Here is a 12,065-nt window from a genome sequence, read left to right on the forward strand (position 1 = left end):
ATGTTCACTTTAAACAATTTCTCATTTCACCCTATTTCAACAGAAAAATTTGGTTTTTTTGTTTTTAAAGCAATTTTTAAGAAGAATAAGTTCTCCACTAGTTTTATAGTCAAGTAGCATGCACTGCTATGACTAATGTTCTTTTTAAAGATTTCCCTTTTGTTTGGATACCTAAAAAGTTTTTCCACCAGAGGCAAGCTCTCCACTCCCAAGGGTTGCCGATAGCCCAGCTGATCTAGCCTCTTCCTGAGGTTAATGAACTTTCGCTCTGCAGCCGTGCTCATTGTGAATATGCTTCAAATGTGATTTTATCGCTCCCAGCAAAAACAAGGTGATCTGAAAAAGATTATAGAATATATACAGAGTTTCTTTCTTCCCGCTGTACAACATGAATAAGTAAAAGCAATCCTTTCTGGTTAAATAAAATAAATAAATAAATAGTATTTTTGTATATGAAATATAGATTTCTATATACCATATATACTTGTTCATAAGCTGAATTTTTTTTTAGTAAAAAAGGGAAGCATCAGAGAAGGGGGTCAGCTTATGAACGGTACAGAGAGGGAGAGGTGGGACACAGCCCCTCCCCCCCAACAAAGGGGGCAAGGAGAGGCAGCAGAGCCAGAAGGGAAGAGGCAGGGCCAGGTTCTCTCCACTTCTAGCCATGCTGCTCTCCCCCCAGCCTCTGAAGCAGCTACAGCTGGCAGGCCGGGACACTTTGTTTACTTAGGTTTACCTCCATGCCTGCAGACGCTCAAGGTAAACAAACTGTCTCAGCCTGCCAGCGGCTTATCCTGATGGGCTGGGAGCCAAAGTCTGCTGACCCCTGAATTATAGGGGGTCATAATGAATGGGTCATTATGAATGGGTCACAAAAAATTTCCATTTTTACTTATCCATCTTGCGGGGGTCAGCTTATAAACAAACCGGCTTATGATCGAAACATTGTGTAACTAAAAGCCTTTATTAAAAGATATTGTCCACTTACACTGAGTTTTATTATAAAGAAATTATTTACCTAGATTTTTATACTACACCTGTTTGAGCTCCTCACATGAGGTATATACAAAATCATCTCTCTCTTTCTCTTTTCCCTCCCATCAGCAAGAACCAGACTTCAGGGAAATATTTTAATGCGAAGACTAAATCAAAGTGGATTCTGAACCTCCTGTCCCCATGTGTCTCTGTGCCCCAACTCTGCCATTTCCCTTCCCCCATGTAGCCCTGCACCCCCCTTCCCTTATGTCCCCGCATCACCTCTGAATTTTGTGGTCCTCTTGATCTCCACCAGGAGTGAGATCCATGGATCAGTTCTCAAAAAGATTTTGTTTCCTTCACATACAAATTTCACTAAGGTTGACAGTTTCAGTGGATTATTACTCCTGGGGGAATTCTGCGCCACTGTGCATGCACATAATTAATGTGCCATGCATATTTTTATTTTTGCAGAAAATAGATTCTGCTGAAAAGTTGATGCACTTCTGCCTTTTGCTCAACAGAGGACGCTGTGGCACTAGAACAGAGCAGCCACTCCCAGCCAGCTAGGGAAGAGAGTGAGCCTTCAGTGTCTTCTTCACAGCACCTGTCCGGCCAGGAGACAGACAGTGGGGAGCTGCTGGTGGGGGTGAGGCGGTGTCAGCAGGCTCGTAAGGGCTAGTGGGGGAGGAGAGACTGGAGCAGGGGCTGAATGGGAGTGCAGGCACAGGGCCACAGTGGGGAGGGAAGTGGGGAGGGAAGTGCAGAGCCACATGGGGATGAGGGAGGGAGTGCAAGGCCACATGTGGGTAGGGGTATGGCTGAGTGGGAGAAAAGAGACACATAAGGACAGGGGGGAGGTGTGCAGGGACACCTAGGGATGAGGGGAGGAGGCTGGCTGAGGTGGTGCAGGGACACAAGGGGGGGTGCAGGGCTACATAGGGGAAGGGGAATGGCTGAGTTGGGGCACAGAGACACATGGGGACAGGAGGTTCAGGGACACATGGGGATGGGGGATGCAGGAACACGGGGATGGAGGGAATGGTTATCTGAGTGGGGGTGGAGGAACATATGCACTTGACTGAATGGGAGAGCCAGTGGTCAGCCACGGTCTGTATGGGGGAAGCTCCCTAGCAATCTCTCCCTGTCCCCCACCAAAAAACCTGTTCCATACTCTTCCCACCCATACCCAACAACCCTCCAAGCTGACACCCAGACACTATCAGATTTATTTGGGCATAAGCTTTCATGGGTAAAAAACCCACAAAAGCTTACGCCCAAATAAATCAGTTAGTCTTTAAGGTGCCAGCAGACTCCTTGAGATAATAGTGTGTTATTTTGACAAATAAAATATGCAGAATTTTGAAGAAATTTAAAATATTGTGCACAAAAATTTTATTTTTTTGGCGCAGAATTCCCCCAGGAGTAGATTATAACTGTTAGATGTCATGATCACATCAGATGAAGAAGTTATATAACTTAGGCCAATCCTATGGAGGACTTGGAAGATGGACCAAAACCTTGAATTTGACCTGGTACTCGGTGCGGAGGATGGGGGGGGGATTTCCAATGAAGGAAGCAGAGCACTGGAATGGTGTAATCTTGGTAGCCTTTGTTTTTCAGCAGATGACCAGCTGTTCTGTACCAACTGAAGGTTGTTGTTTTTTAATGTTAGTTTCATAATTAGTAAATTATAGGAACTCAGACTGGAGATCAAAAACGTATAAATCATTGTCACCAGATCTCTGAGAGATTGCAGCCTCAGTATCTCTCTGAATTTCTCACCGCATCTGAATATTCAATAATCTGTCAGTAATAGAGAGAGGATGATTTATTTCAAATGCTTCCCTCTCCTGATGCTCATTATTTCCAGGACTTTGCTTCAACCAGCAGCTCTTCATCCAGTTGCTGATCTCAGCCAAACGCTTGCTTCACTGGGAGATAAATGGTGCTGCTTGCCTCTGATATGCAGGTGATGTAGAGTTTCACATCATCTGCTCACTTTTTAATCCATGTTTCACAATCTCCCTTAGTAACTTCACACAGACGACAGAACAAGGGAGATGTTGTGAGGATTCACAGGTGAAGGCTTTGAAAGTGGAAAAGCAGGTGTCCACAACAACTGAAGCTACAAATGAAGATCCCTGTCACATGCCTGAGGCCAGGCAGAAAGATCTCATGGTCCACTATCAAAACTTCTCATGGAGAGGTTTCTAATGATAGTAGCATAGATTCAAGGCCCTGCTCTGTAGTCCAGAGAAGATTACCCAGAAAACCACCCAGTACCATCTTTGTACCATGTCCTGGCCTGAATCTTCATTACTTTGCATTTATCAATACTGAATTTCATCTGCCATTTGTTCTCCTCTCACCCAGTTTAGGAAGATCTCTTTTTAACTCTTTGCAGTCAGCTTTAGATTTAACTTTTTTGAGTAATTTTGTGTCATCTGCAAACTTTGACAACTTATTGTTTATCCTTTTTTTCCAGATCATTTATAAATATGTTGAACAGCACAGGTCCCAGTACAGATCGCGGAGGGACCCTTATATTTACCATACTCCACTGTGAAAACCAGACATTTATTCCTATTCTTCATTTCCTATCTTTTAACCTGTTACTGATCCATGAGAGGTCCTTCCCTCTTGTCCCGTGACTGCCTACTCTGCTTAAGAGCCTTTGGTGAGGGATTCAGAGTAGCAACCGTGTTAGTCTGTATCCTCAAAAAGAACAGGAGTACTTGTGGCACCTTAGAGACTAACAAATTTATTTCAGCATAAGCTTTCGATAATATATACCTTCAAGTCAGCGGCACTGCTATGGGTACCCACATGGCCCCACAGTATGCCAACATCTTTATGGCTGACTTAGAATAACGCTTCCTTAGCTCTCGTCCCCTAACACCCCTACTCTACTTGTGCTACGTTGATGACATCATCATCATCAGGACCCGTGGAAAAGAAGCCTTCAAGGAATTCCACTATGATTTTAACAATTTCCATCCCACCATCAACCTCAGCTTAGACCAATCCACACAAGCGGTCCATTTCCTACACACTACTGTGCTAATAAGTGATGGTCACATAAACACCACCCTATACCGGAAACCCACTGACCGCTATACATACCTACATGACTCCAGCTTCCATCCAGGACACACCACACGATCCATTGTCTACAGCCAAGCTCTAAGATACAACCGTATTTGCTCCAGTCCTCAGACAGAGATAAATGCCTACAAGATCTCTATCAAGCATTCTTAAAACTACAATACCCACCTACTGAAGTGAAAAAACAGATAGACAGAGCCAGAAGAGTACCCGGAAGCCACCTATTACAGGACAGACCCAACAAAGAAAATAACAGAATGCCACTGGCCATCACCTATAGCCCCCAACTAAAACCTCTCCAGCGCATCATCGAAGATCTACAATCTATCCTGAAAGATGATCCCTCACTCTCACAGATCTTGGGAGACAGGCTAGTCCTCGCTTACAAACAGTCTCCTAGCCTGAAGCAAATACTCACCAGCAACTGTACACCATACAACATAAACACTAACCCAGGAACCTATCCTTGCAACAAAGTCCGATGCCAGCTCTGTCCACATATCTATTTAAGTGACACCATCATAGGACCTAATCACATCAGCCACGCCATCAGGGGCTCGTTCACTTGCACATCTACCAACGTGATATATGCCAACATGTGCCAGCAAAGCCCCTCTGCCATGTACATTGGCCAAATTGGACAGTCTCTACGAAAAAGAATAAATGGACACAAATCTGACATCAGGAATCATAACATTCAAAAACCAGTGGGAGAACACGTCAACCTCTCTAACCACTCAGGGACAGACTTGAAGGTGGCAATTTTGCAACAAAAAAAACTTCAAAAACAGACTCCAAAGAGAGACTGCTGAACTCGAATTAATATGCAAATTAGATACAATTAACTTAGGTTTAAACAGAGACTGGGAATGGGGTTGGGTCATTACATTAATTGAATCTATTTCCCTATGTTCTCCTCATACCTTCTATGGGTCATCTCAATTATCAGCTCAAAGAGTTTTTTTCTCCTGCTGACGATAGCTCATCTCAATTGATTGGACTCTTCCAGGTGGTATGCATACTTCCACCTTGTCATGGTATAATTCCCCACTCTGAACCTTAGCGTCCAAAAGATGGGGTACCAGCATGAATTCCTCTAAGCTCAATTACCAGCTTAGTACTTGTAGCGCTGCCACCAACCAGGAATTCCAGTGCCTGGTACACTCTGGTCCCCCCAAAACCTTGCCCGGGGACCCCCAAGACCCAGTCCCTCTGGATCTTAACACAAGGAAAGTAAACCCTTTCCCTTACCGTTGCCTCTCCCAGGCTTCCCCTCCCTGGGTACCCTGGAAGATTACTGTGATTCAAACTCCTTGAATCTTAAAACAAAGAGGAAAATTCACCTTCCCCCCTCCTTCTCTCTCCCCCTCCCAGACTCTCCCTAAGAGAGAAAGTAATCCTAACACAGAGAGAAAATTAACCTTTCTCCCCACCAATTCCCTGGTGGATCCAGACCCAGTCCCCTGGGGTCTCACCAGAATAAAAAAAACAATCAGGTTCTTAAACAGGAAAAGCTTTTAATTAAAAAAAGAAAAAACAGTAAAAATTATCTTTGTAAATTTAAGATGGAATATGTTATAGGGTCTTTCAGCTATAGACACTGGGAATACCTTCCTAGCCTAAGTATACAAGTACAAATTAAAATCCTTTCAGCAAAATACAAATTTGAACTCCTTCCAGCCAAATACACATTTGGAAATAAAGAAAACAAACATAAGCCTAACTCGCCTTATATACCTAGTACTTACTATTCTGGACATATAACAGACTGCATCAGAGAGATTGGAGAGAAACCTGGTTGCACGTCTGGTCCCTCTGAGCCCCAGAGTGAACAACAACCAAACACTAACAGCACACACAAAAACTTCCCTCCCTCAAGATGTGAAAGTATCCTGTCCCGATTGGTCCTCTGGTCAGGTGACAGCCAGGCTCACTGAACTTGTTAACCCTTTACAGGCAAAAGAGATATGAAGTACTTTTGTTCTATTAACTCTTATTTATCTGTTTATGACACACCTTTTCATGTTCTCTGTATGTATAAATATCTCCTGTCTGTGTGTTCCATTCTATGAATCCGAAGAAGTGAGCTGTAGCCCACAAAAGCTTATGCTGAAATAAATTTGGTAGTCTCTAAGATGCCACAAGTACTCCTGTTCTTTTTGGTGAGCGACTTTGTCAAAGGTTTTCTTAAAGTCTAAGTATACATATAGAAATGCAGATTCCAGCTGCAGAAATGGGTCAGCACCAGTGGCAGATTGAAACATGGGCCCATGGGGCCCATGCCCAGGGGCCCCAGCAGTGCCGGAACCTGTGTAGAAGGGGAGAGGGCCACCAGCACTGGAACTGTGGCCTTGTCCTTGCTCCTCCTCTTCCCCCTGAGGCCCCACACCCCCTGGCCAAGCCAGAGGCTGGAGTCAGGCATGATAAGAGATGCCCAGGAAGCCCAGCCCACTCTGGGGCACCCCAGACCCTCCACCTGCCGTGGGTGGAGGACCAGGGGGCCAAGAGCAGCCCCCAGCGCAGGTCCCAGCCCACCCAGGGCAGGTGGAGGGTCTGGGGCTCTCCACAGTGGTCCAGGCTCCTTGAATGGTTAAGAACATAAAAGCGGCCCTACTAGATCAGACCAATGGTCCATCTAGCCCAGTGTCCTGTCTTCTGACAGTGGCCAATTCCAGGTGCCCCAGAGAGAATGAACAGAACAGGTTATCATCAAGTGATCCATTGTCTGTCACCCATTCCCAGCTTCTGGAAAACAGAGGCTAGGGACACCATCCCTGCCCATCCTGGCTAATAGCCATTGATGGACATATCCTCCATGAATTTATCCAGTTTTTTTTTGAACCCTGTTATAGTCTTGACCTTCACAACATCCTCTGACAAACAGTTTCACAGACTGACTGTGCATGGTCTTTTAGCATCTTAGGCGCAGAGGAAGAGCAGGAGGCAGGGCCCCGTGGGGAGGGTCCCACCAGGAAGAGGCTGGCTCCACTAACAGGGCCATGCTTTGCAGCAGGGGAGCTGATCACCTTATCAGCTCTCTCCCTGCAAAGCGCAGCCACTGCTGCTCATAGTTGCCCATGTTAAAAAGTGGGTGGGTATGTCCCACCCACCCCGTTCCAGAGCTCGTGGGCTCACGTTATTTGTGCCCAATGCCCCCAATAAATCTTAAGTATCAGGGAGGTAACCGTGTTAGTCTGGAACTGTAAAAGCAGCAAAGAGTCCTGTGGCACCTTATAGGACGTCTGATGAAGTCGGTGTTCGCCCACAAAAGCTCATACTCCAATACATCTGTTAGTCTATAAGATGTCACAGGACTCTTTGCCAATAAATCTTACTCCACCTCTAGTCAGCACGGGGTGTTTGCACAGATTGTAGAGATGGGTCAAGGTGTATGTGCTCACAGGACGTGTGTGCTCACATGGTGGGGGCCGTGGGATTGCAAAGGTTACAGGAAGGATATATGGAAGAGGTCAGTAGGGGATGTGGGTAGATCACAGGGAGGCCGCAGGGTGGGAAGGTGCCGGCTGCATCTGCGGTCGGTCGGACGGAGGGGCCGGGTGGGAGTGGACGCAGATACACCAGGTGCCGGCAGCCAGGCACAGATCAGATCGGGGAACAGGCCGCACACTGGGAGCAGGTGGTCAAAGGGAGACCCGGGCACAGACACAGTCACTCCTAGGAGGGGCCGGCTGGGGTAGGCGGGCGGACACGTCTCAGGGAGGGGCGCGGGCAAGGGAGACGCAATGATGGTAACTGAGCCCCACCATCACTGTCCGGGGTGATGTCGGGAGGATCGGTAACACCCGGCGGCACAGGCCCGCCCAGGCCCAGCCCTGCCGCTAAGCGATGCCGAGTCCCTGCTTCAAGGAGCCCCGGGCCGCCCCTCACCAGACCCGGGCACCGGAATCCCCGGGCCCGGGCGCTCGCAGCCCTCCCGCGCCTGACATCACTGTCATCTACGTCGCCATAGCAACAGCCTGTGACCCCCCCCCCCCGCAGGGCTCGGCCCTTCCTTCCCCGGAAAGTGGCGGAAGCGAAGCTGCGGGGGGCTGCTAACGACCGCGCCCATAACCTCGGGGGCGAGGGACACTCACCGGCGACTCCGGCTCTGCAGGCCTCGGCGCGGGCAGCTGGCCCGACCTAGCGGTTTGAAAATGGCGCGCGGAGGAAGGTCCGCTTCCGCTCCGTCACCCCAGCAACCGGGCAAGCGCGAGCTCCGCCGCGTTGCGCACCAACCGCCACACAGCGAGCAGCCCGTAGCGGCACTGGGACTCCCAGCAGCCTCCGCGCGGAGCGGGCTCCCAGCAGCCTCTCCTCCACTGTAGCTACCTGGAGTGTCCGTCTGCCCCCCCCGTGTCAGCGACCATCGCGGGATCTGCCCCGTGGTCCTACCGCGGGTGGAGTCCAGGCCCTGGAGACCGCAAAGGGCTGCAGACGGGCTCACCACCAGGGCGGCCCAGAAGCCCTCTGCCCCGTACCGCATTAGGCAGCAGGGCGAGGGCGCAGCCCCCGTAGTCTGTCTTTGCAAGTCGTCTTAACCGTGGAGGCACCGTCCGTCTGCGTCACCCGGTGTAAGCGGCGCCTCGCAGCCACCAAGTGACACTCTCTGCACGGCGGGGGGCAGTTGGTTGCTGGACCGTTACAGGACAGCGAAAAACCTCTGTCCTAACATCAGGGCTCTGGACTGCTTCTGGAATTGCCCAGTTTCTAGTATTGCCAGACCCTAGTATTCCAAAATCCCACGTGGCTTAAAAATCACAGGCCTTTAAAAATAATAGCATTAGAAACCCTTTGGTGCTTTTTGGTTTCCTTCTGGTTCTTGAACCTTTGAAAGCAGGTCCCATTTTCAAGATTTTCTCTGCAAGCCCAAAAACTGCTCTTTTATTTAGTAAATAACCTGAGATGCTCATGGCTGACAGATGGGACTTCAAGATGAGTAAGTATTGCAAGGCCTGTGACAAAATTGCAAAAGTTAAGGTATGTCTACGCTACAAAACTAGGTTGATTTTATTAAAAGTCAATTTTTAGAAATCAGTTTTATACAGTTGATTGCATATGTCTACACTAAGTGCATTAAGTCAGTGGAGTGCATCCTTACTATTGTGGCTAGCATCAACGTATGGAATGGTGCACTGTGGGTAGCTATTGCACAGTCTCTGCCACCCACTGAAATTCTGGGTAAATGCCTGATGGGACAAAAACATTGTCGTGGGTGCTTTCGGGTACATGTCATCAGTTGCCCTTCCATGAAAGCAATGTCAGACAATCATTTCGTGCCAGACACCAGGACGATTAGAAGAGCACAAGGCGCGCCACACATCAGAGAGGCTTTGAAAACCAGTTTCATGACTGGCCAGCTTTGGGGTGACAGTTGTGTTTCTCCTTGATGCAAACCCACCCCTTGTTGATTTTAATTCCATGTAAGCCAACCATCCTCCCCCCTTTGAAATAAAGTAACTATTGTTTTGAAACCATGTATTCATTATTAATTAAAAAAAAAAAAGAACAACAGACAAGGTAGTCCTGGTGGGATGGGGGAGGAGGGAAGGACAAGGCCACATTGTTTATTGTAGCCATGCTAAAAATCAAACTGTTTTGAATGACAGCCTTCTGTTGCTTGGGCCCATCCCCTGGAGTTGAGCAGGTGGGTTCCCAGAGCCTTCCCACCGCGTTCTTGGTTGTCTGGATGACGATATGGAACATGGGGAAGAGGCTAGGCGGTTATACAGTGGATGCAGCGGGGGTCTGTGCTCTTGTTGGCTTTCCTGAAGCTCCAACAGACACTTCATCATGTCCGTTTGCTCCCTCATTAGCCTCAGCGTCATGTCCTGCTTCTGCCCTTCGTGCTCACTTAATTCTTTCCTGGTCCTTGCCACTGAATGCCTCCATGCATTAAATTGTGCCCTATCAATGCAGGAGGACTGCATGAGCTCAGAAAACATGTCATCGTGAGTGCATTTTTTCACCTTCTAATCTATAATAACCTCAGGGGCAAAGATGATAGGGGGAGCATAGAAACATTCTTCACTCTACGATTCTGGGAGGACTGCATGGGCACCTGTGCTGCTGAGTTCACCACGCTGACCAAACAGGAAATGAAATTCAAAAGTTCCCAGGGCTTTTCCTGTAAACCTGGCCAGTGCATCAGAGTTCAAAATGCTGTCCAGAGCTGTCACAATGGAGCATTGGGGGATAGCTCCCAGAGGCCAATACCATCAATTTGCATCCACACTACCCCAAATTAGACCCAGCAAAATCGATTTTAGCACTCCTCCCCTCACCGGGGAGGAATACGGAAGCGGATTAAGAGCCCTTTAGGTTGACGGATCAGGGTTGGTTGGGTGTACGCATTCATTTTTAAATTGACCTAACGTGGCTAAATTCGACCTAACCCCATAGTGTAGACCAGGCCTCGAACACTGATTTTCTGACCCCTAGAAATCTTACTAACCAGTTGTTTGGCACAGGAGGAAGATAGTAACCAATACTAACTAACAACTCAGATTGACACTGCTCTTATTACTACAAATCTTAGAAGTGCTGTGGTAATGGTCAGTCTTTTTATGCCTTTACAGCACATGGCACGTTATAGACTATAGACTAACAGACGTTTTGGAGCATGAGCTTTTGTGGGTGAATACCCACTTCGTCAGATGCATGTGATGAAGTGGGTATTCACCCACGAAAGCTCATGCTCCAAAATGTCTGTTAGTCTATAAAGTGCCATAGGATTCTTTGCTGCTTTTACACATCCAGACTAACATGGCTACCCCCTGGTACTTTACAGCGTATGTTATTTAAGCTGAAAACAAGCATTGTGACTTCACTTCTGGTAGTTGGCAACAACATTTGTTCAAATCATCTCTCACCTATGAAAAATGGAATCAAACCTACCATGTAATAATCAGTTTTGTACAGCATTAAGCATGCTGTTAGCACTCAGTAAATAATTACTACATTATTAGACATAATTTAGCCTAAAACAAAGTCAGACTATCATTCGTTTGTGAAACAGAGTTAAAGAAAATTAACTACAATTGATTTGGGACTTCAGATTGTTTCCTGATCCCACTGTACTTATAGTCTCTCTCATATGAATCAACATCCCTGTGAACTTCATTAAAAAAAAAACAACCTTAAATTTTGGGGCATTTGATCCACTGGATGAGATATACCACCTGTTGTGACAGGAATGTGTAAGACCTATGGATCTTGAAAGGTGAGGTGGGGGGTATTGATAATCGCAGCAACGGAGATATGGCTGAAGGTTTTGCATGTGGTGTTATGACAAAATATGGTGCTGCTTTGGTTTGGTGCGCCCTGGTCTGTGGGGAGCATGCTTCTGATTATGATCTTGGCAATGTTGGTGGGTTATCTGAAAGCCAGAAGAGGGAGTTCAGTAAAGATCTTTCAGGATGCAGTCCTCATCAAGTATGGGTTGTAATTGTTTGATGAAACCCCACATGTATTCCAGTGCAGGGTTCAACCTTGTATTTAGCTGTGACACACTGACTTTTCCCAGATGTGAAGAACTCTGTGGAGCTCAAAAGCATGTCTTTTTCCATCAACAGAATTTGGTCCAGTAAAAGCTATTACCTCACATACCTTGTGTGTCTCATTTCCTGGAGCTAACATAGCTCCAACAACCTTGCAAATAAGAATTACCGACAGTTAAAAATAAACTCAAACTTGGTATGGAAACAGGTTTTTCACTAGCAGTATATGGCTTTAAAATATTAAATATGTTTGACAATACAGGTCAAAGCGTGTACAGAAAAAAATTCAAGTGCATAGCTAACACTCAAACAAGGGATGGATTCTATTACTATGCATGCCCATTGTTACCCCAAATCTCTGTGTAGAATAATAAGGAGGTGACATATACAACAGGTTCGACTCCTACCAGCATCTATCAACTGGGAGAATTAGAAATTTGTGTGCCTCCCACCCATGTTGCATTGGAATAAAGGATAGAAAGAATA

The 12,065-nt window shown here is 46.8% G+C and overlaps 1 protein-coding gene across 5 annotated transcripts in view; it reads right to left on the reverse strand.

Annotated features, from left to right (window-relative positions):
• Positions 1-8,315, reverse strand: part of CEP135 (centrosomal protein 135) — a 103,500-nt gene extending 95,185 nt beyond the window's left edge. For 2 of the 5 annotated variants that reach the window (XM_050947413.1, XM_050947412.1), the window contains exons 1-2: positions 8,178-8,312; positions 172-336 (exon numbers count right to left, since the gene is read on the reverse strand). In XM_050947413.1, coding sequence (XP_050803370.1) covers positions 172-284 — 113 coding nt within the window. In that variant the 5' untranslated portion in view covers positions 285-336; positions 8,178-8,312. Of the gene's footprint in view, positions 1-171; positions 337-8,177 lie in introns of all 5 variants that reach the window. The other 3 variants (XM_050947411.1, XM_050947415.1, XM_050947414.1) reach the window with 3 other exon arrangements.
• Between the last annotated feature and the right edge of the window lie 3,750 nt (positions 8,316-12,065).

The sequence above is a fragment of the Gopherus flavomarginatus genome, chromosome 3, assembly GCF_025201925.1.
Source record: "Gopherus flavomarginatus isolate rGopFla2 chromosome 3, rGopFla2.mat.asm, whole genome shotgun sequence".
NCBI lineage: Eukaryota > Metazoa > Chordata > Testudines > Testudinidae > Gopherus > Gopherus flavomarginatus.